Below are 26,916 nucleotides of genomic sequence, written 5' to 3'. Positions count from 1 at the left end.
GGGTAGAGAGCTGATCTATAAGGGGATGTGGAGCTCTCAACATTGTGGATCTTGTCCATGCTGGAGACTCCAGCCCTCCACATCTGCACTTTCCCCTAGAAGCCCCAGGCCTGCCTCACTTACCTCTCGCCCTCCTCTCGTGAAAATTCTGAGCAGATGTGCTCCAATACATCTCACCCTGTATGTGGCCAAGTAGCCCCAATAAGCAGCTTGAGAACCCCAGGTAGCTAGGGGAAGAAAAGCAAAGAGGAAGTGGACAAATGGGGTGACATGCTAGGTGGCCATCTAGGGTACATTGGGGAATGAAAGCACACCCCAGCAGCCTATCAGGAAAGTTCCCTAACCTTAACTCTGAAACATCTTAATCTTTTTTTTTTTTGAGATTTTATTTATTTATTTGTCAGAAAGAGGGAGAGAGAGCACAAGCAGGGGGAGCGGCAGGCAGAGGGAGAGGGAGAAGCAGGCTCCCTGCCGAGCAAGGAGCCTCCTGTGAGACTCGATCCCAGGACCCTGGGATCATGACCTGAGCCGAAGGCAGATGCTTAACTGACTAGGCCACCCAGGCGCCCCAACTCTGAAACATCTCATTAGTCAGTCTAATTTGGGAGCTCTGAACCACAGTGGGATTTAGGGAGGAAGACAGAATTCTGCTAGTCTCCCTGGAAAAGGCTAAGGAATCAATGTTTCTTCCCACTTATAGGATACTTGATACCGCTTTTGTATTTGATTTTCCTAGCAACCTTTTTGATTACATTCAAAAGACTTTTTTGAGCACCTTCTATATTCAAGGCCTTACGCTGAGAGTACCGGCCTTTTCCTTTAAGACACTTATCACACATTCAAGTGCATAGACATTTCTGTGATTTTCTTTTGCTTAATGTCTGTCTCCTCCACTGGACTATAAGTTCAATGAAGGCAGAAATCATGGCCATCTTCTTCCCCGCCAAATCTTCAGCACCTACAGCAGTGCCTGGCAAACGGTAGTCACTCAGTGGATAGTTACAGAAAAAAAATAATAAATCCAGAGGGCTTGGGACCTGGGGACGGTCTTTAATTTTGTAAAGGCAGTGTGTAGAAGCAGGCCTCTTAGCCTGAAACATAGTAGATGTTCAATGGGCATTAACTCAACTAAATGAATAATAACAGGAAACACTAACACGGTGCCTACTGTGTGCCAGGCACTATGCTAAGCACTTTACATTCATTCACTCATCTAATCCTCAGAAAAGCCCTCTGAAGAAGGTACTTTTACTATCCCTGTTTTACAGATGGGGAAACTGAGGCACCAACTTGTAAGCAGCAGAGCTGAGATTTGCACCCCAGCTATCCGGCTCTCAAATCCATGTCCCTAACCACTACACTGCCTTCCCACGAAGGTGGGATGCTCAAACTGTGATCTAGAGAGCGAGAGAGAGAGCAATTTGCAAAAACATCACGGGAATAACATGGTGGAGACGGGCCTGGAACCCAGGTCTGCTCTCTGTGTAATGCTTCTCCCGCTCTATCATATGGTATCTGGCTGCTGATACAGAGCCCCTGGGAATAGAGGCACCAGGATGGATCTGAGAAGTCTCGCTACCTGTGCAAAAAAAGGCCCAGGGTGACTGGGTAGATCTCCGGGGAAGACAGGAGCCAAAGATCAGCATCTAGGACAGAAACAAGTATCATCACCAGGTCTCCTTCCTTAAGCAGGGAAGTAGGTTGCTTTTCAGAGGTCCTCTTGGAGGTCTCTTGGAGGTCTCGGAGAGAATGGTCTCTTTTCCTGCGCTTATTCATCAGGAACTTCCCCACACACAGCCAGAAACTCCCCAAGGCCAGATCTGCCTTGTTATAATGGAACACACATGCAGAAAGGCTAGATGTTAGAGCGATATTAGAGAGATTAAATGGGGTGATCTGAAACCTGGTATGTGTAGGAAGCTTGGGGCGGGGTCAGGGCTGACAACAGGGAAGACTGGAGTAAAGGTGAGGTCAAGCCTCAAATCTTCAACAGCTAAAGGGACTCCGTGATAAGAGACTAGAGCGAAGCACCTTATAATCAGCTCAGCTTTAGAGGTGCAGGCCTTCTGTTTGGGCTTCTTGCCACAGCAGAAGAGCACCACGACCATGGCCTCCCTCTCCAGACTAGATCTTCGAGAATGCCTCCAAACCCTGTCTGTCTTGCAGTGGCTCCCAGTCTACATATTTTTAGGTGAGTGAATCCCAGGGGCTGGAGAGCACATGGGAACAGGCCAAGAAAGAGGCCAGGAACCCCCAGACGAGGAAGGCTCCAAAGAAATTATTTGGTCTGTCCTCTCTCTCTGGGAAGGACTGTGCCTCCCCACGCAGAGAGGGCTACTGTTGAGTTCATTAGATTTCTCTCTTTCCAACTGAGGGGCCCGAAGGCCATGAGTGAAGCTGAGGTTGTTCTGGTTTAAAAGATAACCATAGCCTTGGGTGCCTGGGTGGCTCAGATGGTTAAGCGTCTGCCTTTGGCTCAGGTCATGATCCCAGGGTCCTGGGATCGAGTCCCGCAGCGGGCTCCCTGCTTGGCAGGGAGTCTGCTTCTCCCTCTCCCTTTGCCTCTCCCCCTGCTTGTTCTCTCTCTGTCTCTCTAGCAAATGAATAAATAAAATCTTTAAAAAAAAAAAAAAAGATCGCTGCAGCCCTCTCAGGACTGCCCGTTCTTTTTTTATTTCAAGTCTTTATTTAAATTCCAGTTAGTTAGCACATAGTGTAATATTAGTTTCAGGAGTAGAATTTAGTGATTATTAGTTTCAGGAGTAGAATTTAGTGATTCGTCACTTACATACGACACCCAGGGCTAATCCCAACAAATGCCCTCCTTCATACCCATCACCCATTTAGCCCATCCCTCTCTGACCTAGCTGAAAAGAGTCATATTCAGGGATGGGAGCAGAGGTGGTAGTGACCTACAGAGTTGGTGTTACTAGGGAGGCAGAAGGTGATTTTCCAGTATAAAACTATGGTGAGAAAATTCTGGAAAGTCTGGGAGCTGCCTGAGTGACTCATTAGAATTTTAATAAAGTGCCAGTTGTGCAGTGGACTCAAAGCATGGCAATTATCAGTGCTGGGCAAATGGGTCGAGAGCTCTCAGCTTTTCCCAGCCAGAAACTAGGACTTCATGAGCAGCCAATTACAAGGACCAAGCTTAGAACCTGGATGGGGAGAAATGTCATCTTGAAGGCAGCCAGTGCCAATCTATGGGAGGCTATACAATCCCTTAGAGTAGAGGGTCTTAACCACAGAAATGTTAGCAGTACCAGTGAATTTGTCAGTAATAGACATCACAGGTTTGCATTTCACATGCCAGTTGTTGCAGGCATCTCGAAATTTCATTTATGCTCATGACTACCTCAAAATTCCAGTAGTCATTGGAACCACCATTAGGTCTGGTTATTTAATGCATAAACCAAGAAGCCCAGGTCACTATATCACATTTTTTTGTAATGTTTTGAGAATTGCATTGTAATATGATGCATTTCCTTTGTAAGTCTGTGTATTTTATTTTGGGTATTTAAGATTATTAGGAGAAGGGGTCCCTGGGCTTCACCAGACTGCCAACGGGGTCCGTGACCTCCAAAAGGTGATGACTTATTGAGCCTTATTGAAATCAAATCATGCGGAGCTCTTAGTCTATCTATGGCCTACCTCTAACTGTATTAAGAAAAAAAAAAGTGAGGGGCGCCTGGGTGACTCAGTCGTTAAGCGTCTGCCTTCGGCTCAGGTCATGATCCTGGGGTCCTGGGATCGAGCCCCGCATCGGGCTCCCTGCTCCACGGGAAGCCTGCTTCTCCCTCTCCCACTCCCCCTGCTTGTGTTCCCTCTCTCGCTGTGTCTCTCTCTGTCAAATAAATAAAATAAAATCTTTTTTTTTAAAGCGATATCTCTGTAAACTTGTTTCTAGTCTTTCATATTTTCTTTTTGTTTCCCTTTGCGTTTATCTTAACTTCCTCAAACAGACCCCTTTGACAAGTTCCAGCCCTCAATTAGGAAAGTGAGGGGCACAGGAATGTCCTCAAAGACTTGGCATCATGGTGACAGCCACCATTTCAAGTCTGGATCCCAGAAAGAGTGGGCCAACATGGGAATTAGAGAGCAGGGAAAAGAGGTCCAGAGAGGAAGAACTGTGTAAGCTGATCCGTATAGGGGTGGGGTCTGTCCCACCCCAGAGAGCCTTTTCCTGTGGTATTCAAACACAAGTGCCCAGACTGTTCTGGCTCTCCTAGGGAGCTCTCTTCAATAAAATGTTTTCATTTTTTGACCACAAAATGATTTGTTTTTAAGTATTATTTTTTCTCTCTTCCTCTCCTCATCTCAAAGGACACTGTCTCTAGACAGGGATGAGGATAGAGGGCATATCCAACACTGAATATGTAAGGGCCCAGAGGTGAGAACCTAGGAGAACAGCCGCCTAATAATGCCCACCCCCATCTTAACTAGGCACCGGTCATCCTGGAAGAGCTGGAGGGGTGTGGAGTGGGGATGTTAGGGACCAATGATGGCACCTACATGTCTTCAGTGAAAACACTAATAACAGATGTGAATGTTTTGTTTCTCTTGTATTTTTGAACGTTTTTAAAAATTGTGGTAAAATGCACATAACATCCAATCAATCATTTTAACTATTTTTAAGTGTACATTTTAGAAGCATGAAATACATTCAGTGTTGTGCAACCATCACCAACCACCAACACTTTTCAGCTTGTGAAACTGAAACTTCTTTACCCATTAAACAAGAACTCACCATTTCCCCTTCCCCCAGCCCCTGGCAACCACCATTCTACTTTCCATCTCTGTGAACTTGACTCCTCTGGGTACTTCATATAAGTGGAATTATGCACTCTTTGTCCTTTTGCGACTGGCTCATTTCACTTACCATGTCTTCGAGTTCTACCTGTGTTGTACCATGTGACAGGATTTCCTTCCTTGTTAAGGCTGAATAATATTCCATTGTGTGAGTATTGTAAATAATGCTTCTATAAACATAGGTGTTCAGATATATCCTTGAGATCCTGTTTTCAATTCTTTTGGATATATTCCCAGAAGTGGAATTGCTGGATCATATGGAAATCCCATTTTACATTTTTTTGAGGAACTGCTATACTATTTTCCATAGCAGCTCCACCATTTTACATTCCCACCGACTGTGCACGAGGGGTCCAATTTCTCCACATTCTCTCCAACACCTCTTTATTTTCTGGGTTTGTTTTGTTTTGTTTTGTTTTTTGTTTTTTGTTTTTTTTACCAGGAACCATCCTAATGAATGTGATGATATCTCATGGTGATCTTGATTTGCATTTCCCTAATGATTAGTGATGTTGAGCGTCTTTTCGTATGCCTGTCTGCTTGTTGTCCATTTGTCTCAACTTCTTTTAAATTGATTATCATTCCATTTGTCTTCCTCTACTAGTTTAGATGCTAGACATCCTGTTTCTATTATTTTAGTGATTATGCTAGAAGTTACAACATGAATCCTGGGTCTTGGAGGTTACCAAGGTAGCTGTAACACCTAACAGTGTGAGATGCCCATAGAGGTGGCTAAGATATTCACATCTGTTCAAGAGTTATAGAGCAAATACTAATTATAAGACAGCGACTGTCCTTGTCAAGACTACAGTGAGTCAAGTACCAACTCCTTACTATCTAGGAACAAAGATAAAGCAATCATTAATTCCACCACTATACACAGTTTATGCATCATGCTGACACATACACAAGTCACTATAATGGAAGACAGACTGTAGTAAGTGAAAGGAAGGGTTACAGTGAAGTAATATCAGGGTTTCAGGGGGAAAAGAACATTACACCAAGTTGAGGAGCTCAGGAAGGCAGAACAGAGAAACAGTGAAACATGGTGAACAGGACGTGGATTCTGGAATTTGTCAGACTTGGACTACAATTAGCTGTGTGACTTCCAACAAGCATTGTGATCCCTCTAAGCCTCAGTATCCCTATCCTCTCAGCTTGGTCTACAGTACATGCTCCATATAGAAAAGTGTTCCTCCCTCCCTTCCTTGCCTCTCTCTCTTCTCTCCCTCCCTTCTTAATTTCCTTCTTCTCTTTCTCACCCGCTTTCCTTCCTTCCTCTGTCTTTCTCAGAGCCTCCCTCAGTGCCTCTCCTTCGCAAATGATGTTCAGAATCATGGCTGATTATTGAGCGTCACTGAAAGTAATGGGAGACAAAATAGGGGGAAAGAGGAGAAAAAAGGGCAGAGGGACAAGAAGGAGGGGAAAAGTGAGAAGAGAGGAATGGAAAGACAGTTTGGGGGCGATGTGAAATACAAATACTCATGAACCTTAGAATTAGCCAATGGCCCTGACAGCCCTCCTGAAGGCCAGCTTCCATTAGCGGATGGCTCTCCATCTGTCTCTTCTTTTCTGGGCTTGTATCACCATCTACCTAAACTGTTGCAATATCCTCTTTCCTGGCCCTCTACCTTCTACTTTCTACCCTTTCCAATCTATTCCACTGCTTGCTTCCAGTAGAGCCTTTAGAAAACATCTTTGATTACAGCCCTCTCCTGCTCAAAAATAGTCAGTGTTTTCCCACTGCCTACTCAGTGAAGTACAAATGTGTTAGCCTGGGCATTCAAGGCCCTCCTCCACTCTCTGGCTCTAACCTTTTACCAGCTCATCACCCTACTCTTCCCCTATATGAAGCTTGTGTTCCAGGCAGGCTATTCACAGAACAAATGTAAAGGGTACTCTCCCACTCCTTCACCTCTGCTCTGACTATTCCCTCCACTAGAGAGATGCTTTGATCATTCTTGCTGAACTAATCATGGACAACCCCTCCTTTGAGATATTGCTCAAGTCAGGTCTTCTCTGCAACATTTCCTAGACAACCCAAGACTACATCACCTCTGAAAGTCCAAAGCAATTTGTAAAAATAGGTTAGGTAACAGCCCTTATATCCTTTGCCCCCTCTATCCAATAAGCCCCATGAGAACAGGAGCCAGGTCTTGCCATGGTTATATTTCTCACAAGACCAGGCTTGACATTAAATTAATGATTCTGGGGCACCTGGGTAGCTCAGTCAGTTGAGCGTCTGCCTTCGGCTCAGGTCAAGATCTCAGGGCCCTGGGATTGAGCCCCGCATCAGGCTCCCTTCTCTCTACTCCCTGCTCATGCTCTCTCTTGCTATCTCTGTCTCTCTCTCAAATAAATAAAATCTTTTTAAAAAAATAAAATAAATAGATGATTCTTCTAGATTCCTTCTTCCTCAGTAGAGACCTTAAGTCCATCTCTTGTTCTTTTTCCTCTCTCCTGGTCATCCTTTTGTTTTGTTTTGTCTTTTGTTTGTTTGGTTTGTTCTGTGTGTGTTTTGGTTTTGGTTTGTTTTTTAGGCCTTCCCTCTTTCTCTGGTTTCTGATACTACATAAGATAGGACATAGTCTTGGGAGTCAGGCAGGCCAGGTCTGCCACTTGCTTGCTATGTGACCTTGTGCAAGTAAGTCACTTTATTTTTTACGTGACCTTCACAAGTAAGTCATTCATTCTCCCCCATTGTAGAAACAGAACATAATATCTGCCTCTAACGACTATTGTGAAGATCAAAGAGGCAAAAAAAAAAAAAAAATCCTCAATAGTTGTTCGTTTTCTTCCTTTCTGTTATAGAAATTGACATTACTTGGAGCCCAGCCACCCCACCTCATTTAAGACACTGCCAACCTCGCCATTTGATCAACAGAGAAATGACAACCACTTTTGAGACAGGCACCCTAAGTTCTGACTTCATTACACCTTCAGGAAGAATGACAAGTAACTAGATCCTAGAAAATTAGGCAAATAGAGACTTTGATATATTCCCAGTCTTCCCACCGGCTCCTTCAAGGCACCATTCATTCACCCCCTACATCTGATCAGCTGCAAACTCTGAAATTTCTCCCTCCTAGTACCTTTCAAATTGGTTTGATAAATAGTAACCTACTTCAAGTTCCCATTGCCTCTCATCTAAATTACTGCAATTCTTAGCTGATTCCCTGCCTACAGTTTCTCTTGCTACCATAGTTATCCCAAATTATCTTCCTGATACACAGATATGATCATGCTGCTCCTCTGCTTAGTAACTTTCACTGGCTTCATCTTCCCTCTAGCATCAGGCCTAATCTCCCCAGCTTCCTTCCCAGTTCCATCTCCTATTCCATGGTTTCCCATGCTCCCTGTACTTTTGCAGGTTATGGTGTTACAGCCTTGGACTCCTCCATCTACAGGTCTTTGAGTTCTTCCTCATGCACGGAAGGCCTTTTCTCCACTAATCTTTCTGTCAAAATCCTGCTCTTCCTCCAAAACTCAACTTAAATCTTACCCTTTACAAAAAGCTTTTTTCTAGGTTCTCCAGTAGTAGGGAATGGTCTTCTGCTTGGGTTCCCATAGAATGACATTTGAGGGACTCCTGGGTGGCTCAGTCGGTTAAGCATCTGTCTTCGGCTCAGGTCGTGACCCCAGGGTTCTGGGATCAAGTCCCATGTCGTAGGGCTCCCTGCTCAGCAGGGAGCCTGCTCCTCCCTTTCCCTCTGCCCCTCCCCACCACTCATTCTCTCAATCTCTCTTGCTCTCACACTCGTTCTCTCTCTCAAATAAATAAATAAAATCTTTTTTAAAAAATGACATTTGAACCCTGACTTATATAGTTTTCAGCCCCTGGAATGTATCCATTATTTATGGTATCAATCTTCCCCACTAGAATGTGAGTTCCTGGAAGACAAAAACATTCTTTTCTACCTGTCTTAATATGAGTTAACACACACAAAGTGTCTAAAATGGCTCTGGGTACAAATGCTACCTACTTTTTTCCTAAAGCTTGGAGTTCTTTTCCCCAAAGCTTGACCACTCTGAGCCTCACTTTTTTTCATATTTAAAATGAGGATAATAAAATTAGTTACCTGGGGTGCCTGGGTGGCTCAGTCGGTTAAGCCTCTAACTCTTGGTTTCAGCTCAGGTCATGATCCCGGGGATCCTGGGATCAAGCCCTGCATCAGGCTCCATGCTCAGCGTGGAGTGTGCTTGAGATTCTTTCCCTCTTCCTCTCCCTCCCCCTCTACGCCTCCACCCTCTTTCTAAAATAAATAAATGAATAAAGTCTTTTTAAGGAAGGCATGTGTTGTGATGAGCCCTGGGTGTTATACACAACTAATGAATCGTTGAACACTACATCAAAAACTAATGATGTACTATATGCTGGCTAACTGAACATAATAAAAAAATAAATAAAAATAAAAATAAAAACACAGGAAGGTAAAAAAAGAAAAGAGAAAGGACACAAAGAAATAAAATTTAAAAAAATAATTTAAAAAATAGAAGAAGAAGAAAGATCACAAATCAATAATGTAACTTTCTGGGGTGCCAGGGTGGCTCAGTCAGTTAAGCATCTGACTTTGGCTCAGGTCATGATCTCATGGTCCTGAGATGGAGCCCCGCATCAGGCTCCTCCCTCAGTCAAGCAGACTCCGTGCTGAGTGCAGAACCCGACACGGGGCTCAATCCCAGGACCCCAAGATCATGACCTGAGCTAAAACTAAGAGTTGGACGTTTAACCGGCTGAGGCACCCAGGTGCCCCTAAATTAATGTGTTTTAACAGAAATTTTATATCACTACCATAAGTTCACTTTTATTCACTGTACATTAAAATATTTTTCCATCCATATACCACCTCAGACCACCTAGCATACCTACAGTGGTATGGGAACAATGCTTTGAGAAATAGTGGGCTAGAGCATAAGCAGTTTCAGGACAGGTAGTGAGAGATGAGGCTAGGAAGGTGTGTGGGGATAGTCCATGGAGGGCCTTACATGTCAGGATAACCTGTTTAGACTTTTTTCTGCCAGCAGTGGGGAAATATTGAAGGTTTCTGAGGCAAACAGCATTATGACTGTGCTTAAAAAAAAAAAAAATCTGGCAGTAGCGTGGGAAATGGACCAGAAGGCAAAAAGAGCAGACTAAAGACTGCAGTCCAGACCAGAGGAGATTGAGCCTTCAACCATAGCAGTAGCAATGGAGATAGAAGCAGAAGAATGAATGGGAGAGAGATTTTTTTGGAAAGGGAAAGAAGTCAAAGAGAGCTCCAAAATATTGCAATGGTGACATTTATTTTGAGGCCAAAAAAGATGAATAGGAACTAGCCAGGAAAGAGCTGAGGAAGGATTCTTCCAGGTGAAAGGGACAGCATGCACAGAAGCCCAGAGGCTTAGAGAGCAGAATGAGTTGGAGGAACAGACACAACAGTATGGTGGAATGCAGAAAACAAGGGGGTGGCCAGGGGGTTCCACCACAGAGTGCCTTCAAAACCAAGATTACAAGACCTTAAGAGCCTTCACCTTAAGAGTCATTGGAAGCCACGTTTGATGTTGAATTATTAAATTGCCATTTATTCCCATACCTTCTTATATTTACAGTCAATTTAGACCCAGGAGGTAATTTCAAAGCTACAGAAATGCCTCTTTGACAAGCCAGCCATGTTCTTGGTTAAATGCTGTACAGCGACAGAGTCAGATTTGCATTTAGCATGCTAGCTGCATTGGGGCTTAAATGGAAGCGGGGAGCCTATTTAGAAGACATTGAAGGGGCGCCTGGGTGGCTCAGTCAGTTAAGCAGCTGCGTTTGGCTCAGGTCATGATCCCAGGGTCCTGGGATCGAGTCCCCGCATCAGGCTCTCTGCTCAGTGGGGAGTCTGCTTTTCTCCCTCTGCCTGCCGCTCCCCCTGCTCATGCTCTCTCTCACTCGTTCTCTCTGTCTCAAATAAATAAAATCTTAAAAAAAAAAGATTTAGAAGACATTGAAAGTCATCTAGGAAAGAGATGATGGTGACTTGGACTGGGTGGTAACATGAAAGTGGAGAATAGAATCATTTGAAAGTTGTTTGGAAAACAGAGCTGCCAGGAATTGGTAACTGACTAAAGGGAAAAATAATTAGAGTTTAGAGGTTAAGGTGCAGTTTCCGGAGTAAAACAGTCTGAGTTCTCAACCCTGGCTCACCCACAAGCTAGCTTTGGGGCCTCAGGTAGTTATTTAACATCTCTAAACCTGGGCTTCTCATGTACTAAATGAGATTAGTTGCTGTCTTAATGGAGTCTTTCTGAAGATTAAATAAACTATGCATGTAAAACGCTTAGTTTTCCATGATGAGTGTACAGTAAATATTGGCTATTACTGTATGGGGTAAGTGAGCAGGTAAGATGAATCAAAGATATTTTGAAGACAGGACACACTTAGATTCATATTGGTACCATCTTTAACTTAAGCTAGTAATCAATAGTAATTAGAGGCTTTACAAGTTTAAATTTATTTTTTTAAGCCAGGACCAGGGTTAAAAGGGTCGATTTACCAAGAAGATATAACTATCCAAATGTAGATGCACCCAACAATAGAGCTTCAATATATATGAAGTAAAAGCTGGCAGAACTGAAAAGAAAAATAGACAAACTAACAATGATATTTGGAGACTTCCTCAAAAACCATAGACAACCAAAAGCCACACAAGATGAAATAGATAACCCATAACTATTAATTAAGTTAAATTTTTAAGTTTGGAAAATAAGAAACCTTCCAAAACAGAAAATGGCAGGCCCAGCTGGTTTCAACAGCAAATTCTACCAAACGTTTTAAAGAAGATATTATCACAGATTCTACACAACCTTTCCAGGAAAATAAAAAGAAGGAAGAAACACTTGCCAACTCATTTATGAGGCCAGACCCTGATACCAAAACAAGACAAAGACGGTCCAAGAAAGAAAACTATAGACCAATATTCCTCATAAATGTAAATGCAAAAATCCTCAATTAAACACTAGCAAATTGAATCCAGCAATACAAAGCATAATATACCACAGCCAAGTGGGCTTTATCCCAGGAATGCAAGTGAAAATATTTGAAAATCAGTGTAAACTACCATATTAAGAAAGGAAGAGAAAACACATGATCATATCAACTGATGTAGACAAAGCATTTGACAAAATTCCATTTCAATCATGATAAAACCTCTCAGCAAACTAGGAATAGAAGGAAACTTCCTCAATAAACTTCCTGATAAAGAGCGTCTATAAAAAACTGTGTAGCTAACATCACATTTAATGAAAGACTGAAAGTTTTCTCCCTAAGATTGTCAGCAAAGCAAGGATGTCCACTCTCACCATTTGTACTCAACATCATACTAAAAGTCATAGCAAGTGCAATAAGACAAGAAGAAGGAAAAAAAGAAAAGCATACAAATTGAAAAATAAGAAAAAAAACTGCCCTAATTTCCGAATGATATGATTGTCTGTAGAAAATCTCAAGGAATCTATTAAACACACACACACACACACACACACACACACACACACACACACACACACAAAAACTCCAAGAACTAGCAAAGGAGGTTAGCCAAGTTACAAGATACAAGATCACACATAAAAATCAATCACATTTCTATATACTAGCAGAAAACAATTGAAAATAGAAATTTAAGGGGCGCCTTGGTGGCTCAGCTGGTTCAGTGTCTGACTCTTGATTACGGCTCAGGTCATGATCTCAGGGTCATGAGATTGAGCCCAGTGTCACGCTCTGTGCTCAATCATGGAGTCTGCTTGAGAGTCTTTCTCTCCCTCTGCCCCTACCCCCACTCACACACTAAATAAATAAATTAAATAAATAAATAAATAAACAAAGTATTTTTAATAATCAAAGAATAGAAACAGTTTACATAAAATATGTCAGTTTTAGCTTCCACATTGTTGTCCCCACACACATCAAAATATGGTATCATTTTGCTCAACCTATAGCATGTAACCACAGCGGTAGCCAGGCCAATTCATTTGGCTCACCATGATGGGGATGGAACATGGTGCCTGTGTCTATTAATCAAGCTTTGAAATGTGCACCCCATGGGACACTCACCCCACAGTGGTTTCCTTAATGTAGGATTACAGTCAATATTGCTAATGCATGGAGGTAAGTACAGGATTATGTTTCAGTTTTTTATAAATATTCCTTTATCAATAGATTCACCATTTAAATATCTTTAAGTGTTTTTAGTAATTTTCTTTTTTTAAGATTATTTATTTGAGAGAGAGAGAGAGAGAGCGTGCACGAGTGGGGTTGGGGGAATGGGCAGAGGGAGAAGCAGACTCCCCACTGAGCAGGGAGCCTAATTTGAGGCTCCATCCTAGGACCCTGGGATCATGACCTGAGCCAAAGGCAGATGCTTAACGACTGAGCCACCCAGGTGCCCCTATTTTCAATCATTTTCAATCATCAAGAACTGCAGACAACATGGGCTACTCTATTCTGGAATGTCCCCTTGAGAACCTGTAGCCACAGCTGGCAGATCTCAATGGTACTATGGGCCACTCTTGTATCAGAGGTTGGCCACAGACATTTCAGGGCCATCCTTACTGGCCGGTCACAATCAGGCCACGTTCCAGAGCTCCCCACTCTGCCCATCAGTCAGATGTCATGGTAGTAAGTCTCTTGACTCGACATTCTTCACCAGTGGACTCCAAGAGACCTACTTACCTTTAGTGCTCAGCAGGGTCTAAACCCCCATTTTAGAAATGGGAAGTCGGATGACCTATGAGATGCAATTAATTCCCAGGACAACTGTGGTGCTCCAAAAACTCAGGGTTAGGCAGGATGGATATATGCTTGTTCAAAAAAAGGTAACAAAGACAGTGATTGTCATGGTAGGATATATTTGCCTAGTATACATGTATGCTTCTCAAGTGGAGCACCAGTTGCTCCAGGCCCCATCCCTGGGCTGTGCTCCCCTGCAGTACTCTAAAAAATACTCCCCACAGGGTGCCTGGGTGGCTCAGTTGGTTAAGCGACTGCCTTCGGCTCAGCTCATGATCCTGGAGTCCCGGGATCGAGTCCCGCATCGGGCTCCCTGCTGAGCAGGGAGTCTCCTTCTCCCTCTGACCCTACCCCCTCTCATGTACTCTCTCTATCTCATTCTGTCTCTCAAATAAATAAATAAATAAAATATTTTTTAAAAAAATACTCCCCACAGTGCACTGAGCAGCTGAAGTACTTATATATTTGCTCTTAACAGAAAAAATATCTTTTAACTTCATATTAGCTTTTTAAGTGGTTAATCTGCTACCTTTATTATATATTTGCACTTATTGGTAGATTTTTACTTTCGCATGTTTTCATGTTCCTAGTTAGTGCCTTTTCTTTTCAGCTTAAAGAAGTCCCTTTAACATTTTTTGTAAGGCCAGTTTAGTAGTGATCAAATCCCTTAATTTTGCTTGTGTAAAAAACTCTCTGCCACTCCTTCAAATCTGAATGATAACCTTGCCAGGTAGAGTTTTCTTGGTTGAACGTTTCTCCCTTTCACCACTTTGGTTTTATTTGCTTGTTTTCTTTTTTCACTGAAGATTGATTAACATTCAGTGTTACATTAGTTTCAGGTGTACAATATAATGATTCAGCAATTCTATATGTTATTCATTACTCATCAAGATAAAAGTACTCTTGATCTTTTTATCCATTTCAGCCCACCCCCCACTCATCTCCCCTCTGGTGACCACCAGTTTGTTCTCTGTATTTAAGAGTCTCTTTTGTGTTGGTATCTTTTTTTCTTTGTTCGTTTGTTTTGTTTCTTAAATTCCACATATGAGTGAAATCATATGGTACTTGTCTTTCTTTGACGGACTTATTTCACTTAGCATGATACCTTCCAGGTCCAGCCATGTTACAAATGGCAAGATCATGTATAGATGCACATATACATATATACATATAACATCTTCTTTATCCATTCATCTATGGATGGACCCTTGGGTTGCTTCTCTATCTTGCCTATTGTAAATAATGCTGCAGTAAACATAAAGGTGTATATATCTTTTCCAATTAGTGTTTCTCATTTCCTTTGAGTAAATACCCAGTAGTGGAATTACTGGATCATATGGTAATTCTATTTTTAATTTTCTAAGGAACTTCCATACTGTTTTCCACAGTGGCTGCACAAATTTGCATTTCCACCAACAGTGCACAAAGGTTCCTTTTTCTCCACATCTCTGTCAACACTTGCTATTTCTTGTCTTTTTTATTCTAGTCATTCTGACAGGTATAGGGTGATATCTCGTGGTTTTGATTCGCATTTCCCTCATGATCAGTGATGTTGAGCATCTTTTCGTGTGTCTGTTGTCCATCTGTATGTCTTCTTTGGAAAAATGCCTATTCATGCCCTCTGCCCATTTTTTATTTAGATTATTTTTTGGTGTTGAGTTATGTAAGTTCTTTATATATTTTGGATATTAACTTCTTAGCGGATATGTCATTTGCAAATCTCTTCTCTCATTCAGTACATTGTCTTTATGTTTTATTGATTGTTTCCTTTGCTGTGCAAAAGCTTTTTATTTTGATGTAGTCCCAATAGTTTATTTTTGCTTTTGTTTCCCTGGCCTCAGGAGATGTATCTAGAAAAATGTTGCTATGACTCATGTCAGAGATATCACTGCCTATGTTCTTTTCTAGGACTTTGATGGTCATGTCTCACATTTAGGTCTTTAATCCATTTTAAGTTTATTTTTGTGTATGGTGTTAGAAAGTGGTCCAGTTTTATTCTTTTTCATGTAGCTGTCCAGTTTTCCCAGCATCATTTGTTGATGAGCTCTTTCCCTCCTTGTATATTCTTGTCTCTTGTGTTATAGATTAACTGACCATATTAGCATGGATTTATTTCTGGGCTCTCTATCCTATTCCATTGATCTATGTGTCTATTTTTGTGCCAAGACCATACTGTTTTGATTACTACAGCTTTGTAGTATCTTGGAATCTGAGATTGTAATATCTCCAGCTCTTTTCTTCAAGATTACTTTGGCTATTCTCTCTGCTTTTAATACTCTCTCTTTATCTAACTTTTGACATTTTAATTGTAATGTGTGTTGGTATAGATTTCTTTGGGTTTATCTTATTTGAAACTCTTTGCTTCTTAGAGCTGAGTGTCTATTTCCCTCCCTAGGTTATGGAAGTCTTCAGCCATTATTTTCTCAAATAAGTTTTCTTCCCCTTTCTTTCCCTCTTCTCCTTTTGGGACCCATATAATGCAAATAGTCTGCTTGATATTGTTCCATAAATCCCTTAAGCTACCTTTACTTGTTTTCACTTTTTTCTCTTTGCTGCTTGGTGTTAGTTTTTCTTCCCTGTGAAATTGACTGATCCTTTACTCTGCTTTACCTAGTCTGCTGTTGAGCCCCTCTACTGTATTTTCCGGTTCAGTTATTGTATTCCTCAGCCCCATGACTTCTGTTTGGTACTTTATTATTTTTTCTATCTCATTGTTGAAGCTCTCACTGTGTTTGTTCATTCTTCTCAAGTTCAGTGAGCATTTTTATGGCCATTACTTTGAATTCTTTATCAGGTAGATTATCTCCATTTTTAAGGCTTTTTTCCCTGGGGTTTTGTCTTGTTCTTTCACTTGGAACATATTCCTCTGTCTTCATTTTGCTTGACCCTCTATGATTGTTTCTATGTAACAGCTATCTCTCCCAGTCTTGAAAGAGTGGCCTTGTGTGGGAGATTAAATTTATCATTCAGCCTTTCTCTAGCTTTTGGTTGTTCCTCAGACCTTTATAATTGTTTAAGTAGCCTGATTTGTTCTTGATAGGTTCCAGTTGTTGCGGGTAAGCCAACACTTGTCAGTGTTCCAAAGAGAGAGATCTCAGACTGTTTAGTTTCAGGCTAGTTATAAACCAGATCCTCAGGCAACAGTTTTTAAGGTAGGCAAATATCTACAGTCTTGTGAGTCTATAATATAAACTCTGCCGATATCCAGACAAGAAGCTCTGGAGGTGTCCCCTGGGCAACAGCTGCAAAAATTGTGGCTTTAGATTTTAAGCTCCTGTCTGAGTGGTATCAGCCAGCTGTGGGGAGGACAAGGGAGGGCACTAACATGGTGTCTCCCTGTCCGTATTCCCTGAGGGATTCCTCTGTATCCCCTGGATGTGTGGCAAACCTGAAGCCTGCCCCTCATTCTGAAGCTTCAGGACAAGAAAATAAAACTTTTTCACATGAAGACTAGGGGTTCGTTTCAGTCTGCTGTTTGTGCAGTGCCCTGTGGGTGGTAGCCTGCCAAAGACTATCTCTCCAATTGATTTGGACTCAGGGGGCCCAGAAATGCATTTCCCCTGGCCAAGAGAGCCAGGTGCTCAAGGGGTGTCCTTTGTATGGGCTGCATGTGCTTGCTGGCCGTGGCTTGGTGAGCCATGACTGTGGGGGTGGGGCACTTGGCAGCCCAGCTGCCGTCGGGTAGGCTGCACCTGCAGTGCATGGGGGGCAGGTGGCAGTCCTACTGGAGCTAGCAGGCTAGAGGTAGGGTGTGAAAAAATCACCTGCCAGTACCAACACCAACAAAGCAGAAGAATTCAAAAATGACACCAACTGGTGCCTCCGTCCTTGGAGAGCGTTCAAACAGGTTTCTTTTTCTCCAGCAGATGATTAAGATTAATACGTGAGTCTCCTCCACATTTGGTCCAGGCACCTTTCAAAGTGTTGCTTTGGTGCTGGGTCCCAGGGCAAGCAGGTCTGTGTGCAAGCCCTTTTAAGAGTGAATTTTCCATTTCCTATCATTCTCCTTGAAGTAAACCCTGTTGGTTTTCAAGACCAGACACTTCGGGGTCTCATCTCTCTGGTGCAGTTCCCAAGGGTTGGGAGGCCTGAAATGAGGCACAAACCCCTCACTCCTTAGGGACGAGCTCTAGATTATAAGACCCCCTCCCAACTGTGGTCACTCTTCCTGAATGTGGGGGTTTCTTGCTAGACTGTGTCTCCACCTCTCCTACCTATATCAATGTGGCTCTTTTATCCTTTGTCGTAGAGGCTCTGCTCGGTTAGCTTTCAGGTCCTTTCCAGAGGGAATTGTTCCTTGTGTAGCTGCAGAGTTGTTGTGTATGGGAGAAGGTGAGTTTAAGATCCTTCTATACCACATCTTGAACCCTCCTATGGCCAATTGATCTTTGAGAAAGATGCAAAAGCATTTCAATGGAGGAAGGGTAGTCTTTTAAACAAATGATGTTGGAACAACTGGATATCCATATGTACTACATGAACCTTGATCAAAAGCTCACATCTTACTAAAAAAAAAAAAAAAAACGTAAAATGGATCACAGACATAAATGTAAAATACAAACTGTGAAACGTTTAGTAAAAAACTTAGAAGAAAACCTTCATGACCTGAAGTGAGGTAAAAACTTCTTAGATTTTTACATCAAAAGCACAATCTGTAAAGGGGAAAAATGATAAATTTTACTTCATCAAAATTAAAAGCTTTTGCTCTAAGAAAGACCCTGTTAAGAGAACAATATAAAAAAATAAACACAGACTGGGAGAAAATGTCTGCAAATTGCATATCCAACAAAGAACTTGTATCCAGAATGTATAAAGACCTCTTAAAACTCACCAGTAAAAACAAAACAAAACAAAAAGACCCAATTGAAAATGGACCAAAGTGAAATAAATATGTCCTCACCAAAGAGGATATACAGAAGGCAGATAAGCACATGGAAAGCTGTTAAGGATCATTAGGTATTTGGGAAATGCAAATTAAAATTACGATGAGATACCACACTACACATCTATTAGAATCGCTTGGCCATCTTCAATACAAACTAAATTAAGAGCCTGCCTTATGTGAACATCTTCCTTGATAATTTACACTAAGACTTCTCACTTGAACACAGACAAGATTTTGGAAGACTCTCCTGGTGTCAGGGCCATGATATCTAAGGGAGGGTCACATATCCATATGCACAAATGGCTGTTCTTCACCATTCTTGCCTCAGATACCTTTGCTTTCTGTCACAGAACTCCTTTTTCCTTGAGCTTTAGCTCTTCCATGTTTGGCCTCTGTTTCTCTTATCTCTTTAAATCGCACTTCCATCACTGTGACACCAGTGACACTCAAACAGGCTGCATTTGGCAGACTTGTCCTCAAAGGACATTTATGGTCTCCTGAGGTGCCACACCTGCAGTTCAAAATAGATTCCACAAGGGGGATAGTGTTTATGGAAGTATAGCCCTTGGTTAGACTACCATTAGGACTTGTGAATAACTGAAAGAGATCAGATATAAGGCACAAAATCCATCTATTTTTAAATAGCATCACATTTAAACAGCACAAATGCTGCCTAAACACCAATCATTTAAGTTTACCTATTACTGAAAAGAGAAAACAGTTCTTTATCTTTCAGTCAGTCTATAGATATTTGCTAAACACCTACTGCGTGCAAGGCATGGTCCTAAATACTGAGGATACAAACTAAATTTATTTGAAGCAAGATATAAAAGAAATGATACACTGGCGCTACCTTTAATTAATAATGATTCTTGCTGAGTTTTCTTCTGAAGCTTACCTGGCAAATTACTCTCATCTTCTATGAGGGTCAGAGGTCGCAGGACATTTATCCATGGAAAAGCTTCCTGTCAAATTCCTCCCACCCCTATTTCTTACTTAATTAGCATATGCTTCTAACAACCACCTCATCCAGCTCTTGCAAAGAGAATTCAGCCCTATCACTAAGGTTTCTTCTACTCCATAACATGACTTTTTTAAAAAAGGCCCACTCCATCTTTTTCCTGTTATTTTCATCTATGTCCAAAATGCAAGAGGCAAACCCACTGCTAAGTAACTCTTGAGTTTCTTTCCCTTCTCTGGAAATTATAGCTACCATAATGTGGTTACCTGGCCAAAGAAGTCATTCCCTTAGCTAGGTCTTTTTTTCTTTCACAGTATGTGTACTTAGCCCCTCTTTCTCATGAATGCAGATTTGATTTTATTCTTTTAAGACTTTATTTATTTGACAGAGAGAGAGAGACAGCAAGAGAGGGAACACAAGCAAGGGGAGTGGGAGAGGGAGAAGCAGGCTTCCCACTGAGCAGGGAGCCCGATGTGGGGCTCGATCCCTGGACCCTGGGATTATGACCTGAGCAGAAGGCAGATGCTTAACGACTGAGCCACCAAGGCACCCTATGAATGCAGATTTAAAATGGAATTTAATTCCCACTGCTTGTGAGTTGTGTCATGTTTATATTTCAAAGCCTACTGTGGCCCTTTGCTAACAGAGATAATATTCCCCCTTCCGGATTTTTGAGACATTTTGAATGTGACAAAACTGAACATAGTAAAGCTCTTTCTAAGTATGTGTTTTCTTCTCAGCATCAAACAGCCTGTATACTACAGGCAGCCCCTCTCCACTGGTATGTACTGATTTAGCAGTTCCACAAAGAAAGGAGGGTCAAGCTTTTAGAAAGGAATTCCTGAGGTCCCAGAATGGGGATGTCAGCCACTGGTTCAAGGTGCTGTTCTCGCCAAGCCACTTGCCAAGCAGAGCTGTCGTTCGACCCCAGCTGAGGGCCTGCTCTGAGAATGTCATGGTTGTGCTCTTTCCTCAGTTAAGATCTCAGCCATCAAAGGGACCCAGGTCCAAGGACTCAGACAGAGGTCGGCCTGGACTACAGCAGAGTTGGGAGGGGTTGTGAGGGAAAAGGGAGAGAAGGGTCTCACACCAGCCTTGACCTGCTCCTTCAGTATAGAGCAGAGATGGGAGTTAGAATTATGTTAAACTTGAAGGAAACTGAACTTTTGTGTCCCCTCAGGAATGATTCCTGTTTTTCTTATACCCTACTTTCTGGTGTTCACTAAATTCTGGATCTTGTCTGTGCTTGCCTTAGCCTGGCTCGCCTATGATTGGAATACCCACTGTCAAGGTAAGAGACAGAGGAAGAGTGGTTGGTGGTCCCTGTCTGCGCCAAGGATGGAACCACAGGGAGAGAGAAATTGAGGGAGAGAGTGGGAGACGCAGAGAGAGAAAGGGTGTGAAGAGGAAAGGAGGGGAAAGGGAAAGGAAAAGAAGTTGGAAGGTAAGGGGAAAGAAGCAAATAGGGTTAGAGGGAAGGAAAAGGATACAGGAGAGCATAGCTCAGCCAGGAGCAGAGATCTCTTCCAGGTTTCCCAGGAAGGATTAAGAGGTTTCAGGGCAGGTGCCCCCAAACTTGGGATGTTTTCCTATCACTTTCCTGGCTGGCTACAGGGGATCAGGGTCCTCCTATATCTTCTTAGGGGTTGGATTCAGAGACAGTACCTACAGCTCTGTGCTCTAGAAATATGGAAGTGTGAAAAGGGGACCTCTTCTGTGGACCTGAGGAATGTAAGAAGAACCCTCCACCTCTGGGAGAGGTTTGAGGGATTGGCAGTATCATACCTGCTCTTTCCTTCCCTCCTGTACCCACAGGTGGTAGGCGTTCAGCTTGGGTACGAAATTGGACCCTCTGGAAGTATTTTCAAAATTATTTCCCAATAAAGGTAACTACCCTTCCTTTTGGTGCCCTTGGTTCTTGTGGCCCAGACTCTCTCTCCCCTCTTAGCTCCATGTATTCAAAGGCTTTGGTGACCAACAGTGAAAGTCAAGGCCCAAAAGTGTAATGCAGAGTAGGCATCCAAGATGGATGGGCAGGTGGGGAGATGGATGGATAGAAGCCTTTCTTCACAGTGGCAAACCCAGGTCCGCCTCTCTGAGCATCATAACCCCTGGCAATCCTATGACAATGATGACATCCCAAGGAACCGGGATTTGTTCTTCGTATCTACCGCTCTGACTTAAATCTCCCTTTAACAGCTGGTGAAGACTCATGACCTCTCTCCCAAACACAACTATATCATTGCCAATCACCCCCATGGCATTGTCTCTTATGGTGTGTTTATCAACTTTGCTACTGAGGCCACTAGCTTTGCTCGGATTTTCCCAGCCATCACTCCTTCCGTAGGGACCTTGGAATGGATCTTCTGGCTCCCAATTGTGCGAGACTATGTGATGTCAATGGGTGAGTATAAGAAATCATTCCATTCTTTGACCTACCTCAGAGCTCCAACCCCAATAAGCCCTGACAGTCCACATCTCACATCCTGCTGGAAGAGGACTTAGTAGAAAATGAGTCCAGAACACATTGGACCAGTAACAAGAGTATGCGGCCACGCATCAGATTCTGTCTAAGATCTGGGAGGTAGGGGTTTAGTTAGTCAGTAGGATAAGTTACAGGCATTTATAAGAGTTGCCAGGAATCTTTTCAGAAGAAGGAGCAGAAGGCTGGAGTTCAGGACCAAAGCCAAAGTGGAAAAGCAGAAGGTTGGTGGTGGCTAGTGGCTAGTCCTGATCACCCCTGAGAGATCGAACTCTGGACAGTTTCCAGAGCTCTAAGACTGGTGAGAGTAGATACTATTGATCTAAGAGACAGCAGGCAGAGGAACTCAATGTAGGCCCAACTATAGTATCACAGACCACCCTCCCCCCCCCCCCCCGCAAGGCAAGCAGTTGACCCTAGGGACTAACCTCACACTAGGGCTAACCCAGGATGTGGAGGTCAAAGACAGAAGAGTGTAAACAATGATAGTCAGGAAACAGAACTGTCTCCAGCATGAAGAGCACAGAGAAACCCCTTTCCCCAATCTCAGGCACCAAGTTTGTTATGCCACTTGACTTTTTGGTTTCACAGGTGTGTGCCCAGTGAGTGGCTTGGCTTTGAAGTATTTGCTGACCCAGAAAAGTGCAGGAAATGCTGTGGTTATTGTGGTGGGTGGAGCTGCTGAAGCCCTCTTGTGCCGGCCAGGAGCCTCTACCATCTACCTTAAAGAGCGTAAAGGTTTCGTGAAGTTGGCACTGAAGACAGGGTGGGTCCCCAGGTTCTGGTGCCCTATTGTCAGGGTGCCATAGGTACTCTGTAGCACCTCTCCAGAATCGTTCCCTCCTTTGGAAACCTGTTAGAGGGGGCTCCCTCTTTACTCTGATTGCTGTCCTCTGCTCCTTCACACTGTGTCTTAACTGTGTATAGGGCTCTAGATACATCTGTAGGCACTTCTTTTACTTGAAGTTGGAGAAAGAACAGTAGGAAAAGACCTTTACCTTCTGCCCATTAGCCTAGTTATCTGGGGGTCTGGGGAAGTGGAGCTTTACTCTCTATCAACCCACTAACTAAGAGGTCCAGAAAACCTACCCAGGGCAAGGAAGGCACTGGGCTTGGGGCTGTGGGGATTGCAAAAATAAGGAAGACATGGTTATTGCCCCCAAAGAGCATATAATCTGGTTTGAAAAATAGAATGCATTCATTCAGCAGTTACTGAACACCACTGTGTGTCAGGCATAGTACTAGGCATTAAGGATGTAAAAATAAATAAGACCTGGTCCTTGCCTTTAAGAAACTGACAGTCCCATGGGAACAACAGATATATGCACATGTAATTACAAAATATATCCAGAAGCCAACCACTTATCATCTCAACTATAACCCCCCATGGTTTAAACTAGCATCACCTCTCCCCTGGATTATTACAGTCTCCTAACTGCTCTACCTGCTTCTTTCTCTGCCTCCCCCACATCCAAGAATCTATTCTCAACTGCAGCTAGGATGATTCCATTAAATGTGAGATTATGTCACTACTCCAAATGCTCCAATGGCTCCCATTTCACTCTGACCAAAAGCCAAAGTCTTTACGAGGGCCTGCAAAACCCTAAATAATCTGGTCCTTAGCTACCTCTCATCACTCACTGCTCTCCCCCTTGCTCACTCTATTAGAGCTACAGTAGACTTCTTGCTGTCCCTCAAACAAGCCACATGCTCCTGCCTTAGGGTTTTTGCTCTAGCTGTCCCTTCTTCCTGGAACACTATTCCTCCAAATAACTGCTTGGCTCGTTCCTTTACTTCCTCCAGGTACTTGCTCAAATGTTTCTTCTCAGTAAGGTCTATCTTGATCATCTTGCTCTATTTTTTCCCTGTTGCATTTATCATCTTCTTATATATCACGGATTTTATTTATTTATGTATCTGGTTCTTTGTTTATTTGTTATTATTGTTTACTGTTTGTCTTCCCTCAAGAAAAACTGTGAGAGATTTTTTTTTAATCCATTTTGTTCACTGATGTGTCCCTAGGGCTTAAACCAGTGCTGACACATAGAAAGAGCTCAATAAATATTTGTTGAATGAATGATGTGCTGTAATAGAGATATATACAAAGTCCTGTGGGAACAACAACTGATGGCAAAACTTTCACTCTCCAAGTAGTTTCATAAGTGAGTGACATCTGAATTATGAGCTAAAATATCAGTAGGAGTTGCCAGTCAGACCAAAAGGGAGAAAGAACTCAGGGGACCTACAACATATCAACCACTATGCGAGGACCTAGAGATCCAAAGATGAATGACAAATTTCCCACCTTCAATCAGCTTGACAGACAACTAGGGAGTCAGACAGGTAAGGAGATAACTATAATAACTGGGTTAGAATAGTGTTAGTGTGGGGTACCTAATTCATATTGTGGGGGAGGGAATTGGAGGTAGTCAAAAAAGGTTTCTTCAAGAGATTGAAATTGGAGCTGAGCACTGAAGGGCAAAATAGAATTAGCCATGTGAAGACAGAAGGAAGGCATTTCCAGCAGAGGAAGCAGAATGTACGAAGAAGCATAGACAAGAAACAACTTGGCACACTTAGTATGGCTAAGCAGATTGCAAGGAAGGGGTGGGGAGAGGGGAAGCTAGCACAAAAGCCACAGTAAGCAGCATGATACAAAGTGAGGATCTCTGGAAGAGTTTTTAAAGAGAGGAATGACATGTCCAGATACGCAGTTTAGGAAGATCACTCTGGATGCTGGGTGCAATGAAAACAGTTAGGTTGCCTAAGATTAGTTTCTTCCTATCAGAGGACAAGGTGCAGGAGCTCCCCCCAAAGGGTTCAGTTGGAAGGGTGGAGCCTGGCAAGAAAGCTGAAGATGTTTGGGTGCTTGGGTTCTTGTCCTATAATGCGAAGATTGGAAAAGTTTCATATCTTGGAGAGGATTTTCCTGGGGGGAGCTCCCTGGGAGAGCTAATACTTCTGTTCGTTTCTTTGCAGAGCATACCTTGTCCCTTCCTATTCCTTTGGAGAGAATGAGGTTCACAATCAAGAGACATTCCCTGAGGGCACGTGGATAAGGTTCTTCCAAAAAATCTTCCAGGCCACATTCAAAAAAATCCTGGGACTAAATTTTTGTACCTTCCATGGCCGAGGCCTCACTCGAGAATCCTGGGGCTTCCTTCCTTTCAATCGGCCCATTACCACTGTTGGTAAGCTTTCCAATACCTCTGGACCACCCTTGTTGTTGATTCCCCCCCACCACCCAGGTCATCAGTCAAGTCCAGGAGGCCCAGCAAACAGCTGGGATGGGCAATGGGAATTCCAGAGGGATATGGCTGAGGGCAAGGTGGGCAGGACAACTAAACAGATAAGAGTTGTGGCCATTTAATAGCTGCCATGAGAGCATCTTTATTCGCAAGCATTCCTTCATCACTCTTCTGAGCTTGTTCTCATTCTCTTCAGCATGCATAAGATTAGGTATTTGGAGAATATGGATGGAATGGAGCTAGAGCAGAGGGAAAGAACAAAGGAAGGGGAGGGGACACAGATACTGAGTTTCAGTATGTGGCTCCTTCTGAGGGATGGGTAATTTGAATTGGGGAGGGGAGGCTCTGATACTTGTCTCTTCTCCTTCCCCATAGTCGGGGAGCCCCTGCCAATCCCCAAGATTAAGAAGCCAGACAAGACGACAGTGGACAAGTACCATGCACTCTACATCGATGCCTTGCGCAAGCTGTTTGACCAGCACAAAGTTCAGTATGGCCTTCCTGAGAGCCAGGAGCTGACAATCATATAAGAGGAACTAGGTCTCCCCCATTACTAAACTCCTAGAGTATTGAGGGATCCAGGTAGGGCCAGCCAGAAGGGAGAATTTGGGGAGAGAGGAGGATCTCAGTTGTGAGAGAGGCCAACCAAGCCAGAAAGTACTTAATGAATCTGGCTTGGCGGAAGGAACCAGAGGGGCAGAGGAAGAGTAGGGAACAACCCACTTTAGAAAGCAGAGTCTTGTAAATCCACAGACCTTGTGTGCCCCCTGACTCCAGCCGGCTCTCTGATCAAAGCAATGAGAAGCCAAAGAACACCACTGCTCCTTCCTCCCAAGCCTTAGTGACACCATCACGATGTAGCTTTAGGCTTAGAAGCCTTGTTGAGAACAGGAATGGTTTGTTTCCTCCTCCTCCTTACAATTTGGGAAATACAACAAGGTAAACCAGGGACCTGACCTGTAGTTCCTGATCCAAGCAGAAAGGATTCCCTCACTTGTGACCCAGTTCTACACGGGCAAAAACTTTTGCATGCAGTTATGCTGTCTCTTCCATAAAAGTAAAGGTCTACTCCTGAAACCAAGATCACACTATCTGTTAACTAACTAGAAATTAAATTAAAATTTGAAAAAAAAAATAAAGTTCTCGATATGTAAAACAGGCTATGACTAGTTTCTAATTACTGTGGTTCACTACTGGGCTTCCCTCCAACCCGGCCAGGAAGCTGGTCTGTGGAGAGCCATTTTCCTTTTCTGCTTCCATCCTCTATACATCCTCTGACAGAAAAGGTGAGGGAGAGGAACCAGAACTGCTACACAGTGTAGGAGACAGGAGCAAAACTGTGAGAATTGGCATAGATACCCACTGAGTCACCCATCTCTCCTAACCCCACATAACTGTCGTGGGTCAGAAAGAAGGGAGCCATGAGACCATGCACAGACTGAGTCTACTTTATGTCAAGTACCTACTGTGTAACAGGGATTATGCCACCATTTTCACAATCTTTGTCTCTTAATGCCAGCCCCAACCCTGTGACAATGTTGTCATCTCCATATCACAGTAGCTAAAACTCAAAGAAGTTAAGTAACTTGCCCATAGTCACACAGCTTTGGATAGAAGCAGCATTCAACCCCAGGTCTTGCTAATTCTAATCCAAAGGTCTTCCTAATACATCAACCACCACACCTCCCATTCCTCAGTAACCTATTAATAGGTTTCCTCAGAAACCTATTAATTGGCTTCATTTTCCTAAATAAGGACCCATGGTACCCCACTGAAGTTAGTTCA

At 43.0% G+C, this 26,916-nt stretch overlaps 1 protein-coding gene across 1 annotated transcript; it reads left to right on the top strand.

Annotated features, from left to right (window-relative positions):
* The first annotated feature begins 2,106 nt into the window (after window positions 1–2,106).
* DGAT2L6 (diacylglycerol O-acyltransferase 2 like 6) lies at window positions 2,107–26,160 on the top strand. Its single transcript, XM_028092125.1, has 7 exons — window positions 2,107–2,191; window positions 20,582–20,692; window positions 21,217–21,287; window positions 21,601–21,805; window positions 22,475–22,649; window positions 24,863–25,074; window positions 25,507–26,160. The coding sequence occupies exons 1-7, from the start codon at window positions 2,107–2,109 to the stop codon at window positions 25,659–25,661; spliced, it is 1,014 nt and encodes a 337-aa protein (XP_027947926.1). The 3' UTR covers window positions 25,662–26,160.
* The last annotated feature ends 756 nt before the right edge of the window (window positions 26,161–26,916 follow it).

Source organism: Eumetopias jubatus, unplaced genomic scaffold, assembly GCF_037043125.1.
Source record: "Eumetopias jubatus isolate StellerSeaLion01/CBP00866 unplaced genomic scaffold, mEumJub1_p1.0 scaffold_11, whole genome shotgun sequence".
NCBI lineage: Eukaryota > Metazoa > Chordata > Mammalia > Carnivora > Otariidae > Eumetopias > Eumetopias jubatus.
This window is presented reverse-complemented; position numbering and strand designations above follow the sequence as displayed.

What these genes read in the sequence shown, in the direction of transcription:
- DGAT2L6 (XM_028092125.1), top strand. Translation starts at nt 2,107, where the DNA reads ATGGCCTCCCTCTCCAGACTAGATCTTCGAGAATGCCTCCAAACCCTG. An exon ending in TTGGAATACCCACTGTCAAG is followed by an intron (nt 20,693 to 21,216) that starts GTAAGAGACAGA and finishes CTGTACCCACAG; the next exon opens with GTGGTAGGCGTTCAGCTTGG. An exon ending in TCGGCCCATTACCACTGTTG is followed by an intron (nt 25,075 to 25,506) that starts GTAAGCTTTCCA and finishes CCTTCCCCATAG; the next exon opens with TCGGGGAGCCCCTGCCAATC.